General features: G+C 46.4%; 2 protein-coding genes across 5 annotated transcripts in view; one reads left to right on the top strand and one right to left on the bottom strand.

Annotated features, from left to right (window-relative positions):
• LOC141548231 (uncharacterized) overlaps nucleotides 1-15,300 on the bottom strand; it is a 307,738-nt gene that overhangs the window by 83,757 nt on the left and 208,681 nt on the right. The window lies entirely within an intron of this gene.
• LOC141549195 (phosphoethanolamine/phosphocholine phosphatase-like) lies at nucleotides 6,788-14,567 on the top strand. Of its 4 annotated transcripts, none has more exons than XM_074278602.1 (3): nucleotides 6,788-6,806; nucleotides 9,493-9,612; nucleotides 12,058-14,567. In XM_074278602.1, exons 2-3 carry the CDS (start codon nucleotides 9,568-9,570, stop codon nucleotides 12,817-12,819), a joined length of 807 nt encoding a protein of 268 aa, XP_074134703.1. In that variant the 5' UTR covers nucleotides 6,788-6,806; nucleotides 9,493-9,567; the 3' UTR covers nucleotides 12,820-14,567. The 4 variants fall into 4 exon arrangements, with proteins under 4 accessions (XP_074134703.1, XP_074134705.1, XP_074134704.1 ...); XM_074278604.1 differs by lacking the exon at nucleotides 6,788-6,806 and adding an exon at nucleotides 10,009-10,140; XM_074278603.1 differs by lacking the exon at nucleotides 6,788-6,806 and adding an exon at nucleotides 10,009-10,140 and having other exon boundaries at nucleotides 11,958-14,567.

Here is a 15,300-nt window from a genome sequence, read left to right as displayed (position 1 = left end):
CATTTTGGACTCTCCCCACAGCCTAGCTACTGGACAGCAGCCTAGCTCTGGTTTCTAGATTCCAGAATTCAGGATGATTATTCCAGGGTACACATCATTACAAACACAAGACTGAGGGAGGCCCAGGTGCAGAGGATTCTTTCATTTATAATGTTCCAGGATAACAGCAGCTGTCATTCCGACACTGCATGCAATATCTTAAGTTCTCTCATAAGAGATGGCTAATGTTCAGATGCTTGGTAAAGGATTTATACTCATTAAGCCATAATTCATCACATTCAGAGCCTGCTCAGGTTAGCTTTATTTCTTCCTTTTTGGGATATCTTGGTCCAAGTTTGACCCATCAGATTTTCCAATTAAGTACCTGTCTGCATTCGACCCTTGCCTCCTGTCCATCTGCCCTCAGGTTCGTCAAGATGTTTATATTAAGACATGATTTGAAATCGATCCATGTTTTTGTCTGTCGTCAAGATTTTCATCTAGTTTTAAAGGAACTCCAGATACCCACTTCATTTCATCGAGGGCTAGAATTTAATCTGTGTGTTATCAGTAAGGAATGTCGACCTGCTGGCCCATCAGTTTTATGACATTCTTTTCTTAAGGGGAATCAAAATCATAATTGCATTTGAAATGCTAGTTTAAATAGAAATTCAATAGGTTCGCAGAAAGCAGGGGAGAACAGTGAAAAGGCTTGGTGAAGTGGGAGGCTGGCCACCTGAGTCCTGGTTTCAGCTCTAGTGCCCACTCACTGTGATCTCAGTTTGATCCTTTTCCTGTGTGGGTCTAAAGCAGAAGAAGGCACTGAATGCTATGATCCCCAAAGTCCATTCCAGTTCAAAAATCCCATGATTCCTTAGGTTCTATACCTTGCTCATCATATTATACTGTCAGGTATATGGCATTATAATACTCTCTTACAAAAAAGTAGACTGTATTCCACAGAATGAGAATTCTTCCCAGAGCCAATAGCTGGGCTAGGTGCTAAGGCACTCCTAAGGTTAGCAGATTGCTTTACAAACCTTCTCATTTGACTTTCATGACAATGCTGTGAGGATGGTACTGTTATTCCAATTTTGCAGATGACAAAACTGAGGCTTTAACAAGATTAAGTAGCTTACTCAGGCTCAAAGATCTAGGCAAGATTCAAATGGGGTTATTCCTGAATCCAAGTCCAGGCCTCCTTGTGTTATGTCACCATCCTTAAGAATAAACAACAGGAGGATTTGAATGAGTGTCTAGATCCATGTCTCTGATCCTGGAGAGAGCCTAATGTGACTTTGGCACAGTGTGAGCTGACCAAAATGCAACAGAAGTCACATGAGATATCTATCTCATCACAGGTCCAAATTACTTCTTTTGTGCTTACCACAAAAATTTCATCTCAAGACCAAGACAAATGCTGATTACAGAAAGTAAATCAACTCTTATTTCACTCTACCTTACAAGCTTTGCTTCTACTTAAAAGGGTTAGTGACTCTTCACCTTAGCCCCATTTCAAATCCAAACAGTAGAGTCTCTGTTTAGATGTGGCAGCTAATTTGGGGAAAATAAAATTCAGCGCCTTTCCTATTCAAAGCTCAGACATAAAGACTCTATAGTTAAATAAGAGTAGGATAGCTAGATGTCGGGGACCATTGAAACTAATGAAGTTTGCCCTTCCCTTGACCTCAACCCACGTGAGTATTTCCAATCTTAAAAATGTGGTAAGGCATGCCATTTATTGATTACTTTCAGAGTGATTTTCTGTTCCCATGAGATGGATAATTATCATCCCGACACTGCAAAATTCTCATCTTCCTTTATCAAATCACATGCTACAAGCTCATATTGCTAAAGGTGAGCAACAAGAATTCTATTTTAATCTGTATGAAAATGTAGTTGAAATCTTCATGTATACTAAAACAGCAGTACTTTTTAGAGAAGCAAAAATCTGGAGCCAGAGAGAGTACCCACCAGTTCTGAGGTGGCTGAGCAATACTGAGCCTTAAAAAAGAATTGGGCAGCTAGGTGGCACAGTGGAAACAGTGCTGAGCCTAGAGTGAGGAGGACTCATTTCTCCTCTCCCCACCGCCCCAGTTCAAATTTGGCCTTAGACACTCATTGGCTGGCAAGTCATTTGACTCTGTCAGCCTCAGTTTCCTCATCTGTAAAATGAGCTGGAAAATGAAACGGCAGTCCGCTCCAGTATCTCTGCCAAGACATCGCAGATGGGGTCACAAAAGTGGGACACAACTAAAGAACCCCACAAAAAGAAATGGCCAGAATTTGAAGCAAGAAATCAGAGAAATCAGGGAAGAAAATAATAAGAGCAGTATAAAGAAACCAGAAGAGCACATCCACATTAAGATAAATCAAAATATAAAAGTTGATTGGCTTTGCAGGCAGGCACCAGCCAATCTGGAATCTGCAGATTAGGCTATGGAGGGCACTGACAGAGCAGCTGAGGCAGACGCAGCCACCCCAGGGGTTAGTTGTGAGGGAGGGGTATGACTACGGGTCATTTTTTAAAACTTATATTCGCTTGCTTATGTGATTCCTCAATCTCTGATTGGTTGCTTTTTGAAAAAGATTGCCTAATTCAGTCCATCTTACTCTCTGGGCTGGCCCTCAATTCTGCCTCTACCCCACAAGGGAAGGAGGCAGGGAGCCAAGATTCTCCTTGTCAATCTCGACTCTTCCTTCCCTTGTGTTCCTCCACTGTCCCCTTCTAGCAAAGACCTCCATCTCTTCTGACCTGTATTGCTCTAACAATCTCGGTCTCTGTCATTTCCACTTTCTTGTCCACCCGCTGCCAAAAATCATCCCAAAAGGGCTGGCATGCAGAAGCTCTCGGTTTCCCACTTTCCCAGCCGCCAATCCCAAATCCAGAAGCTAAGCATCAGAAACATTTTTATTTGCATTAAGGTAAAAAGGCTTTAAACAATTAGCCTTGGGAATAGAAAGGTAAACTAATACACAATTCATGAATTTGCTAATCGCTCTTCCCTACAGTGATTCTAACAGAGATGAGGAAAAAGAAAACAATGAGTGATTCTGAATAATTTTCATCTAATTTTCTGTTCCCCCACTTGATATTGGGATAATTAAAATATGATTTCTTCTTCTATTGCATGTGCATGCATACAAACATAATGTTCCATCATCAGTAAGACACAAAGAGGGATGGATTAAACAAGAAGAAGCCTTTGACACTAGCCCATACGAGCAAGTCTGGAACAAATGCCCATGGGCACACTTAAGAGATAATAACTCACAATGATGGCACGATGCAAGCTACAATTCTCGCACTTTCTTCACAACTGCCCAGTGACCAAAGCATCAGTATCCCCATGAACAGATAAAGAAACAGAAGCCCAAAGGATCCCTACTAGAGCATTTCATGCATACACATAGAATGTATAGTATGAAGTTTGGCTGAATTGAATTAAAAGGTGAGGGATCTCGTTTGAAGTCATCTGACTAACCGACAGTGGCACTGAGAATCAGACTGAGGTATCCTCACCTTACATTCAATGTCCCCACCCACTGGGCCATGCACTATCCAGGGGTTGATTAAAGAGGTCGGGGTTCTAGATCAGGAGATGCAGAACAATTTGTTCCTCTCGTCTACATGTAGAGGTTGACATTCTTTCAGGCATGTCAAAGGGGTACTGCCAAATTTCTCATCGGGTACTGCTGTTTCCATTAAGCTTGGAGCCAGAGGAGATCTACTAGAAAGCATTATTCAAATGAAAAAATCAATTCTTTGGCCTGGTTCCTAATATAGTATTGGGCAGGCTAGAAGCTCAGTAGATACAGAACGACAGATATGAACACTTAACAGTAAATTGCTGTACTCAAACACTTACAAAAGATTTGGAGAGATTTCACACGATTTCATATGACTTTCCAGAATGACCAATTTATCACAAGTACATTTAAAATGTTTGTGGTCCTTGTAAATAAATTTATTCATGTTAAAATGTAATTTTAATGGCTACTATGCTAGCTAAATTGTTCCTAAAACTCAAGGCACTTAAACTCATTTCGCCTGATACATATAGACCTGATGCCATACCAGGGATGAATAAAGCAGAAAAAGAACAAGGAACATAATTAATCACATAAAGAAAGTGTTGAGGGTGGTAGCCCCTTGATATTCCTTATTTGATCTCCAACTTCCTTTGGGACTTGGACCTTTGATACAAGATCTGGTTAAACTAGTTTGGGCTATCTGAGATGGCCAGGGTTTTACAGCCCCCATTCTAAATCTGCTCAAACAGACCAAATGTCACAGCAGGGGAAGAGACTTCTGTCTCTACTCAGAAGATTACAAGAGAATCCTTATCTTAATTTACATCACTCTCAGGAACCTCCTTACATCACTGCATAAGAGAGAGAACGGGAATCTTCTCTTTGCAAATGGCCTTGTACCATGCAGCCATTTTGCCCACCTGCTCTCCGGTGTTTCCATTCTAATCAATAAAGACTATGTTTCCATACAGCATTAAGTAGCAAATTCCTTTGCTGCCGAACCAGCCCTTGGTTACTTTGGGTTTAGACCACAATTTACTCCTCCTCATTTACTCCTCATCAAAAGGACAAAAATATTGCTAGCAAAATGCCTAAAAGACCTTTGATAAAACACAGTACATATTTAAGCTAAAGATGCTAAAAAGCATAGCACACTGATATCACTAATGAACACATGAGTACCTCAGTGATCTGTGATTTCACCAGTGATAGTACTTTCCCTCCATCTACACAGATCAACTCATTTTTTACTTAATTGACTAAAACCTAGGCCTGGAGAAACAGAGGTTAAGTGACCAGCTCAGAGTCACACAGCAACTAAGCCTTCACTGACTCTGAGCTCAGCATTTTACCCATTAAGCCAGGCTGCTATTTGCTAATGAATATTGATGCAAACACTTTAAATGTAACTTTAGCCAAGAGACTCTAGTGATATATCCAAAAAATTTTTCATTATAACCAAGTTGGATTTATACCAGGGAATGGATGGATCAACATTAGGAAAACATCTAGCATAATTAATCATATAAAGAAAACCAAACAAATTTATAGTAATAGATGCATAAAAGGCCTCCAAAAATACAGTACTTGTTTATATTAAGCTCATTAAAAAGTAGAGGTACCAGATTCCTTTTCACAGGAACAACATTATTTCTTTCAAACCAAGGGCCTGTATTTTTAGGTAATGAAGAACTCTGGAAGCTTTCCCAATTCTAGGATGAAGCAAGGATGCTCCCATCTCTCTCCACTATCACTGGCCACAGAGTTAGGGATGTTAACTTCAGCAATAAGACGAGAAAAAGAAATGGAAGAGGCAAAATTATCTCTATTTGCAGACAATATGATGGAGAACCCTAGAGAATCAATAGGGAAAACTAATAGAGATGATTAATAGCTTGCAGCAAAGTAGGAGAATACAAACTAAACACCCAGAAATCATCAGCATTTCTGTATATTACTAACAATTACCAGGAGGGAAAAAAGAAATTCGATGTACACTATCTACCAAAAGGCACAAGATAGCTGGAATTAAACGAGACACATAAATGCTGCTTCAAAACAATTCTCATCAAATAAAAGAAGATCTAGGTGCGGGGACTGCGGTGGGCTCTGGTGCAGCGGTAGCTGCAGCGCCGGCCGGGGCTCTGGCTCCGGCTCCGGGGCACTTAAAGGGGACGCGGCGGCGGCCCTGGGACCAAGCTGGGGGGTGGGTTTCGGGGAGGGCCTGGGGGGGCCAGCTGAGCCACACTCGATCCGCGGCCCCTCGGGGTGGGGGACCTGTACATCGGAGCCCAGGACCTGAGGGGAGCATAGGACACCGCGTCCCCTCCTGACCCTGCCCCCCTTATTCCATCCCGCACCCCAATATCTCATCCAAGCCCTCGTCCACCCCGCACGCATCCTACGAAAGCTCAGCCTGGACACACCGCTGCCGCCGCCGCTGTCGCCGCCGTCGCCGCCACCGTGCCTCTGAATTTGGAGGCTTCATGCACCCCCCACCCCCGGAGCCAAGACCCATTCGGACTCCATGGCATGCGTGCCCATCCCGAGCCTGGCACTCTTCTTGCAAAAGCTTCTGTCCGCCCGCAGCTGCTGCTTCCTGACTCGCTTTCCCCACCCCAGTTCTAACTCCAGCCCTGCCTCGTCCCCTCCTTCCTCTGGTCCTCTCGGCCCGCTCTGTGCCGGTTCTCTTAAGTCTTCCACCTCTGCCCTAACCTTACGGCATCCCCTAAATCTTGGGTCTCTCCTGCCCCCGCCCTTCCCCCACTCCGTCTACCCTCTCCTCCCCAGGGAAGAGCCCGGGGCCAGCTGGGGATGTTCCAAAGTGTTTCCTCCGCAGCCTTCTCTAAAAATATCCCTTTCCCACCCTCTGCACCTTCCTGACCCCAGCGAGGAGTCCATTCTGGTCCAGTAAAGACCCCGCTGGAACTCCCCGGGAGGAGCTCCCCCAGCCGCCTCCTTCGCCTTGTTCTTGTGCGCTGCCTTAGGCTGAGTATCTGCCCCTCCTTCTTCAAAGATTGCAGCTTCATAGGGATTTCCACATAACTCGAGAAGAGTTCAGCGAGATGCCGGGATGCAGGGACGCTGAGAACAGTGGACAGGGGATGTTTACATGGTGTGTTGGGGGGGAATGGAGGAGCTGTTGGTTAGGATTACTGGAACGAAGACCCTCGAGCTCTGGGTATTACTCAACTCGTGGCTGTGCTGTGTGCTAGAGGAGGCAGCTCAGCCTCTCTGGACCTTTTCTTGTGCACCTCCAGTAGTGGAGTGAGCAATCCTTCTATCTTCCGGAGGTAAGGAGGAGGAAGACCCAGTGATGAAGAGTCCGGTCCAAGAAAGAGAATGAGAACTGAATTTAGGACTTGGACTGATGAGATTATTGAGATTATTGTGTATTTCCTACCCCTACAACCCCATTCACAAACAGCCCTGGAGCTTTCTAGCCTCCCTCGTTGTCCCCCTAAGGAGGATGGAGGCCAGATTTCACAAGTGGATGCTGGCTACAATTAGTCATTTTCACCTTCAGCCTTGTGTGCAACACTTTGACCCCATGGCCCCCAGCATGGATATTGTCCATGGGATTTTCTTGGAAAAGAGCCTGGGGAGTGGTTTGCCATTTCCTTTTCCTGAGGGTTAAAGAAAACGGGTTAAGTGACTTGCCCAGGGTCACACAGACATTACTGAGGCAGAATTCCATTGAGGTCTTCATGACTCCAAGCTCACCTTTTTATCCAGAGTCATCCAGCTGCCTCCACCCTTCCCCATTTCCCCCACACTCCTGAGATAGAAAAAAATGTATTTTGGGCATATAGACAAGGACTTGAGATTTTGATTTTTTTCCTACCCTTTCCTGGGCTCAGTCTTGCCTCCTGAGAATGAGGGAGAACAAGGGAAAGGGAGGTGTTATGTGACTGGGGAGGTGACTACCTCCCCAGCATAGTCAGGAGAGGCTAGAGTCCTGCTGATTGGCTCCTTGGTAGGATTGGGTGGGGAAGAAGATAGAGCTGTGATTTTTCCTTTCCTATAAAAACCTAAACACTCTTCTCTACTTCTAAAGGGTAGGAACGAATGTGTCAAGATCCTAGATTTGAACTCAATTCCAAGCCATCCACATACATCTCCACTGATGGTACCAAGGAGAGTAAGAGGGGAAGCCTCACCACCTCATCTCTGCCTGGTCCTCAGAGGCAGGGAGCTAGGACAATAGGGTTCTTTGTGTTTGGGACTTGAAAGGGAAAATTGAAAGTTGTGTGGTAGAGAGTAAATTGGTTTGTGGAGATTCAAGACCAGGGCAGAGATTTGGCAGTGGTCTATAAGGACTCAGTCTTCAAACTCCCATATACATTCTGTTTCTGGCTCCTGTTAATGTTTGTTTGGATTACTTTTTTTCTCTAGCAGATCATCTGCCCCATCCTTAACATGTGTTATCTGTTTTGAAGGGCCTAGAATTGTCTTCACTCTTAATGTCCTAGGGATAATATTCTCCATATTATTTTTCATTTTCCCTGTCTCTTATGATTTCTTACCTTCTCTATTCCAATTTCCCAGTAGGCCTAACTTCACCACTTTCTGCAGTTGGCCCCTTGTTGACATTGAACTTTGCCCCCTTCCCCATTAGAATCTGATAAACTCTTCTTTGAGCCAGAACCTGAGTTCTGTTAGATGGGAAACTTTGGCATTGGAATTTCGGGCATAAGAAATTAGACAAGGTCTAATTTAGGGATATGAGGGTTTCCTCTAAACCCTATTCTAAGTAGGATCATTGACAAATAGCCATAAGGAATTTCCAACTTCTCCCATTACCCCAGAAAGCAATGGGTAAGTCAACCTTGAGGAAACTGGAGAGAGGTCCTATGTCTTACTAGAAGTGACAGACAGAGGGCAGCAACCAACAGGGCATTCATACCCCTCATGATCCTGATTCTGTTCTTATCTTTTCTAACCAAATGCTCCTATTCCCCTGCCAATTAAACCCTCCAATTTAGATTTCACTGACTGGCCTGCTGGAGAGGACAGCTTCTCTGAAAGGGGGGGCGGCATTCATAAGATTCATGGAGTGACCAAACCAGACCTTCCTCTGCTCCCATCTTTGTTTTGGATATGGCCTCCACTGCAACCTGTCTCTTTCCACCCCAAGAATACCTGATCAATTGAAAGTCGCATGTTGAAAGTCCCAATTGAAACTCCCTTAAATAAAGACTGCTGTTTTGTTAAGAAAGCTATTCATTTCCCACATCACTCCTAAGTGGAGGCCATGGAATCCAGGTGTTTCTTAATGTTGCCTAAAACCAATACCTGGTATTCATATAGTACTGTTTAGTGTGCAAATTACTTCACATCTTTTTAAGTAGTCATTTAAAGTTTGCAAAGTGCTTTGCACATATTCTGGGTGGCCCCATGGTCTAAAAGCCCATCTTGTGTTACCAGATTTAACCCTCACAGCAATCTTGTAAGATACTATACTATTCCCATTTTGCAGGTGGGGAATTCTTTGGAAGGTAAAGGGATTTAGCAACATAATTCAGTCTAAGGCAGACTTTGAATTCAGGTCTCCCTGCCTCCAAACCCAACATTCTTTTGACTGTCTCCATACATGATTTGATTCCAAAGACCCTCTGAGGGGCAAGTATTTACAGATGAGAGGTTCAGAGAAATTAAATGATACCCACAAGGCTAGTAAGTGGCAGAGCTGAGTTCTGAACCCTTCTCACCCTAGCTCTTTACACTTCACTACAACTGCAACAGTGCCTGGCATGTAGCAAACGCTTTAAAAAATACTTGTGGGCTGAGTGACTCAACTTCCATGGCCCTCCCTCAGTGGAGTAGAAAGGATGATGAGCAGTATTTGGAACCTCCTAGCACTGAGCCGATATGTTCTAGTCAGCCCCTCTAAAAGGAAAAAACAGCTCATTCTTCAATGGAGTGCCTAAGAAATCTGGATTCTGTGTTCTCCACTGACTTTTCTCATGTGATTATCAGGGAGATCAGAATACAGCTTGTGGGATCTACTGGTAAAAAGTTTCATCTGGCAGAGCCGTGGGTAATGTCCTGAGGATGAACGGGTGTTTTCCAGTTACAGGCTTGAGGTGCCTGTCTAGGGTAAGTAGCTCCCTCTAATGGCCATCTAAGTATTTGTGGAGGGGTATCGGGAGGGAAACAACATAGGGTGTCCAAAGGGTCGCTCAAAAACACAAGGCATAAATATTGCCCCTAAGACTACCCTTTTTGCTCCGAATCATGAGGTTATGTCTATCCCACTGGGAAGAATTACCAGTGCCTTGCAGTCTGGTGTAAGGCACTCCCTTGTGCCAGCTCTCCAGTTTCCTGGGGTATTGGGTATCTCAAGTATTTTGGGAAATAGAGTCTGGAAGCATTGGTCAAGTAGGAAAGCCAGCTTCATATCCCAGCTCTGAAAAAGGAGGAGATTAATTTGTCCTTTTTTGTGCCCCGGAGACAGACAATTACCTTGGCTCTATCCTTCCTCTTTCCCCTTAGGTGAAGATAGAGGAGATGGAAAAGGGGGAAATGCTATATAAATATGCTGCTTTCTCAGCTATCTACTTACAGACAAGAGTTTTTGTATAGAAAGGGATCTTAGATCATTCAATCTACCTCCTCATTTTACAGGTGAGGAAATTGAGGCACAATTAGGTGAATGGCTTGCCAAGACTGCATGACAAATAGAGTGATAGAATCATGACCTAGTTCTCCTGAGTCCATTCCCCCATGCATGGTGATTTGGGGTTAGGAAAATGGTGTGGAGGTATTCAGAACATTGTAAAATAGTACGTAATCGACAAAACTGTTTCCAAGTCAGTGAAGTGTGAGGTGAAAATCTGCTGTGCTCTCCCCGTGTCTTGCCCTTTCCTTCTTTCTGGCATTGTTTGGTTCACTTGCCCTCTCCCCTTCATCCTCCCTTTGATTTTTTCCATCTTGTCTGCCCATACTAAACTCTCCATCTCCCTCCATCTCTCTCCTTAGTGGACCCCTTTCCTCCTGTTCCACTCTTTGCTCATTCCCCTTCTGTTCAAATGCCACCACTTCTATCTCCTGCTTATGGGGCCACCTCCCCTTTCTGGTGAGCTTCCTTCCCTTCTTTCCTCTTTCCTATCCTCTGTCATTGTCCCCTCCTCCCTGTCTCCCAGGTGTGCTGTACTTTCCTGAGGGATGGTCCCACTTTCCCCAGCCCCAATTCTGCTGTCCGGCTGCTTCGATCTCTGGCAGAAACCCCGCCTGCTGACACCCCCCTCCTGGGGAACTGGCAAGTGATTAGCGATGAGCCAATAGTTGGGAGCCCTTGGGAATCTCAGACTTAGCTTAGCCACAGGAACTTTTTGCCTCCACACTTTAGGGAAACTCCTTGTTTTTACCTCCTGCTAGAACAAGGGTTCTTAACTCTAGTCCCCCTAGGCTTCTGAGGAGAGACTTCTGGGGTTGATGAACTTGGATGAGAAACAAATTTTAGTTTCACTAACTTCTAATTAAAATTTAGCATTCTGCTCGATTGTGAATATAGGCCCATGAAGGGGTGGTCTATAGGGTTCAGGACACAGTAGGTTAAGAACCTCTGAACTAGAAGGTCTCTAGGATAGGGCCCAGTAGACCCTCTCTCAAGTCTCATTTTTGGCACTTAGCCTCATCCTAGAAACCTACAGAATCTTGGAGAAGCAATCCTTGATTTTAGGCACCCTAGCCTGGGAACTCTCCCCTTGGCCACAACCATGCTAGCCATTCCTTTTGCTTGGACAGCCCCATGATTGCTTCTGGGAAGCAAGAGAGGAATGAGGAGATTGCTTTTGTGTGTGTGTGGGTGTATAGGGATGTGGGTGTGGATGGGTGGGTATCCCTCCCTCCTCCCAGTGACCCTGGAATTTATGTTTGGGGTAGAGGAAGGAGATGGTGGTTGGGCATTCGATATAGAAACGGGCTAAAAAAAAAGCAGAAAAGATGGCCCTAGAAACCAACTGGCCAGAATTTGCTGTATGCATTGAGAATATGGGGGGAGAGGGTCAGCTGCTCTCTTTGCAGGATCTAACGGAGAAGAGCAAGGAAAAAAAAAGAGCGGTTGATTTAAAAATATCTTTCCTCTCTCCCCTCCCCCCAATAAGTTACTTTTATTTGGGGAAAATATGATAAATTTCTCTGGGGAAGGAGCAGTACATCAGATGCCCTCCTCATTTTTTATGGAGATGTAAAGATGCTTTTACAGCCTTGAGCATTTCTGGAGTGAAGGTGTAGGGGCAGCCACTGAGTCGGTCTGGGTTGGGGTTAGGGTGGGGGTTGTGTAAGAAGTACTTCCTTACCTGAACCACGGATTATGGAGATTTTTCTGATGAAAGAATGTGCACAGAGACCATTGGGGGGGGAGTAGGGAAGGGGGAAGCCCCGGGGTTTCGGATGGATGAAGCTGCACCAAGGCTAACTGAGCCCTTGGGTCCCCTCAGGTGGTGGATGTGCCAGCGCCGCTGGTCTGGGCGCCTCTCTAACCATCCTCTCTGCGGCGGGCTCCTGCCGCGCCCCTTCTCGCTTGCTCCCTCCTCCCAGGACGGCACTAGGATGGCGGAGCCGGGAGCGCCCCGCTTCCTGCTAACCTTCGATTTTGATGAGACCATAGTGAACGAGAACAGCGACGACTCAATCGTGCGCGCGGCCCCGGGCCAGAAGCTGCCTGACAGCTTGCGGGCCACGTTCCGCGAGGGCTTCTACAACGAATACATGCAGCGGGTCTTCCAGTACCTGGGGGAGCAGGGCGTAAAGGCGCAAGACTTCCGCGAAGTCTACGAGGACATCCCGCTATGTCCCGGTATGACCGACCTCTTCCAGTTCCTGACCAAACAGGGCAGCTGCTTTGAGATCATCCTCATCTCGGACGCCAACACGTTTGGGGTGGAGAGCTCCCTGCGCGCCTCGGGCTACCGCGGCCTCTTCCGAAAAATCTTCAGCAATCCCTCGGGCCCCGATGAGCGGGGCGTGGTGGTGTTGCAGCCCTTCCACAAGCACTCCTGCACGCGCTGCCCCGCCAACATGTGCAAACACAAGGTGCTCGGCGACTATTTGCGCGAGAGGGCGCAGGAAGGGGTGCACTTCGAGCATCTCTTCTACGTGGGCGACGGCGCCAATGACTTCTGCCCCATGGGGCTGCTGGCGGTCGGAGACGTGGCTTTCCCGCGCCGCGGCTACCCCATGCACCAGCTCATCCAGCAAGCCCAGAATACCGAGCCCTCCTCGTTCCGGGCCACCGTGGTGCCCTGGGAGTCGGCAGCCGAAGTCCGCCGCTACTTGCAGGAGATGGTGAAGAAATGCTAAACCCCGGAGGGGAACGGGAGCCAGGCCCGGCTGGCTGCGGAAGGCGCAGCTCCTGGGCGGCCTGGCCTCTCCCATTCCCACCCGCTTCGTCTTCGCCTCCGATTGGGGACCCAGGAAAGCGAAACCGTGTTCTAATTACCAACACTAGAACTTTCTCCCCTCTCCTGCCCCGTCCCCCTCCGAATTCGCTTTGGTTTATCCCTCCCTCGGACCCAGTCCTTTCCAACTGCGCTACAAGAACTCTGGGCTCCATCCATTTGGGAGAATGGGAGAGGGAGCAGAAATACACACATATATACATATATACACACGGGATGTGTGTATATGTGCATACATGTGTATTTATAGATATGTATGTATATATTACATATATGAATGAGGCAGTTACCATCTATGCATTTAAGCCCAGTCGGGCTGTCCAGAGTGGGGTCCTGATAGTCCAGCAGTACACACGTGTTCGAGAGGAGCCAGACCTGGCTCCGACCTGACGTCGGGTATCCGGGCTTCCTGGCTTCCTAGATAAGGCTGCCTACACCATCCCTATTTTTGTGGTGAAGCTGTTCTGAGGTGGGGGAGGGGGGGAGGTATTTAAATACTTTTTGTCCCAATGTGCAACTAAGCCTCTCCCCAGCCGCGGGAAACCTTCCCAACTTCTTCAGGTCCCCAGACTCCACCCACTCGCTCCTCCCGGCTGGGGAGGGACCACGCACTCAGTCCCCTACTCACCTGCCTGCTTATAGTCCACTCAGCTTGCACTACAATGACAATAGATCTCACTTCTCTATCCAGTTACAAAGAAAAGGGGGAGGCGGGAAGACGGGGATGTTGAAGCCTTCTGGTGTCAGAACGAGATAGTGTCCAGTCCCAACTCTCCTGGATGTCCCCATCCTCCACCCCATCTATGCAGCAAGAGGCCGGGACTTGTCCAAAGCCTTCGGCAGGAGATAAACCCTCCCTTATTTTTACCCTGGTCTCGGATTGTTTGGAACTCAAAGCCATGATGTTTTTAAGCAGAGCCAGCCCAAGCCCATGGTCCCCTTCCTTCCCTTTTTCCCTATTGTGTTCTCAGAGCTATAAAGGAAGTGAAGGGGGAAAAGGCATCTGAGTGAGGTCTCCTTTGTGTGAGGAGGCTGCAAGAGGGAGGTCTTCAATTGATCAGCCTTTTGACTTCCCCCCTGAGTCTTCTCTTGAAAGCTGGGTCCTTAAGTACAGGGCACATAGTCTCTTCAGGGAACTCTCCGTGTAGTGGAACTAGGACAGAGACAGCAGTGAAGGGAACACTTCCATCGAGAGAATATGGCCTTAGCAAGTCCCCCAAATCTAGAGACAGGAGACACCATCTCATTCAACCAGATAAGTGAAATGATTTGTCCCCATCACATATTTGTCTAGAAGAGGGATATTTTTGAGTAGTTCCCCTGGGTTTAGTGGAGTGAATCTCTTCCGAGGTTGGTGTTGAAAATTTGTGATGGGAGAGGAGGATCAGAGCAAAGACACTGCTCCGAGCAGAAAGTCAAGAGCTTTAACAGGGTTTTATTCAGAGGAATAGGAGGGTAAATCTCTGTACTTGCATGATCACCAAATTTTAGACTAACAGTTCTCACCTACCAAAAAACATCTGCTGGCACCATCCTTTGTTGTCTCTCCATCTCCCTTCCCCATGAAGGAAACGGGTCTCCCCATTAACACCCTCTCCCTCTTCAATTCCACCACCTCCCACAAAGACCAAAAAAAGTTCAATCTCAGGATCCTTTGGAGCTGATGCCTGATTTCTGTTTTTGTCTCACTGCTGAGTTTCTCTTTCCCTTTATTTGCCCACTTTGTCCCCAGGTACAGGGGAAAAGCTTGTCTGAAAGGCTGAAGTTACTGGGAATGTTGGGGAAAGGGGAAAGGCTAAAAAGGCATCACTTTGTCCCTTTTTTGGTAACAGAATTCCCAGGTGGCATGAAGGACAGGCTATTAGCAGCTTGGTTCCACGTAGTTTCCAGGGAAGAAGCCAGAACCCTCAGAGGTAACACCCTCGCACCAGCCATCAGAGTATCGGCGGGTGACACAGATGGTAGTGCCCACATCAAAGGACAGCTCGTTGTCTTTTTGGCAGGTGTAAGGGTACAGCGTCACCACTGTGGGAGGAGGGGATACCACATTGAGACACTCGAGTAGTGATCACAGGGAAATTTGGACAACTTGGGAGATCACACAGGGGATCCTGAATTTGAATCTTGGCTCAAAAGTATGCTACAATCCTGGGCTAATCCCTTGATTTATCTTGACCTGAGAGGTGGTGCTCTTACTGTCCTCCACAGCACTGATCCCTTGAGGTTTCTGGAAGATCACAACATGGAACAATGATATAAGATGAATACCCCAGGGTTTTGCTAAAAGACCTAAGGAGTGAATAAGAATCCATTTCAGAGGGCAAGTGGTCAGGGTTCACATAAATCTCCACTTATTGCTATGAAATTTTAAGTTATTTCCTCC

This window comes from Sminthopsis crassicaudata, chromosome X (genome assembly GCF_048593235.1).
Source record: "Sminthopsis crassicaudata isolate SCR6 chromosome X, ASM4859323v1, whole genome shotgun sequence".
In the NCBI taxonomy this organism is placed as follows: Eukaryota; Metazoa; Chordata; class Mammalia; order Dasyuromorphia; family Dasyuridae; genus Sminthopsis; species Sminthopsis crassicaudata.
Note: the sequence above shows the minus strand (reverse complement) of the source record. Positions and strands in the feature narration are given on the sequence as shown.

Excerpts from the sequence above, each read along its gene's own strand:
- LOC141549195 (XM_074278601.1), top strand. The coding sequence starts at position 11,965 with ATGTGCCAGCGCCGCTGGTCTGGGCGCCTCTCTAACCATCCTCTCTGC.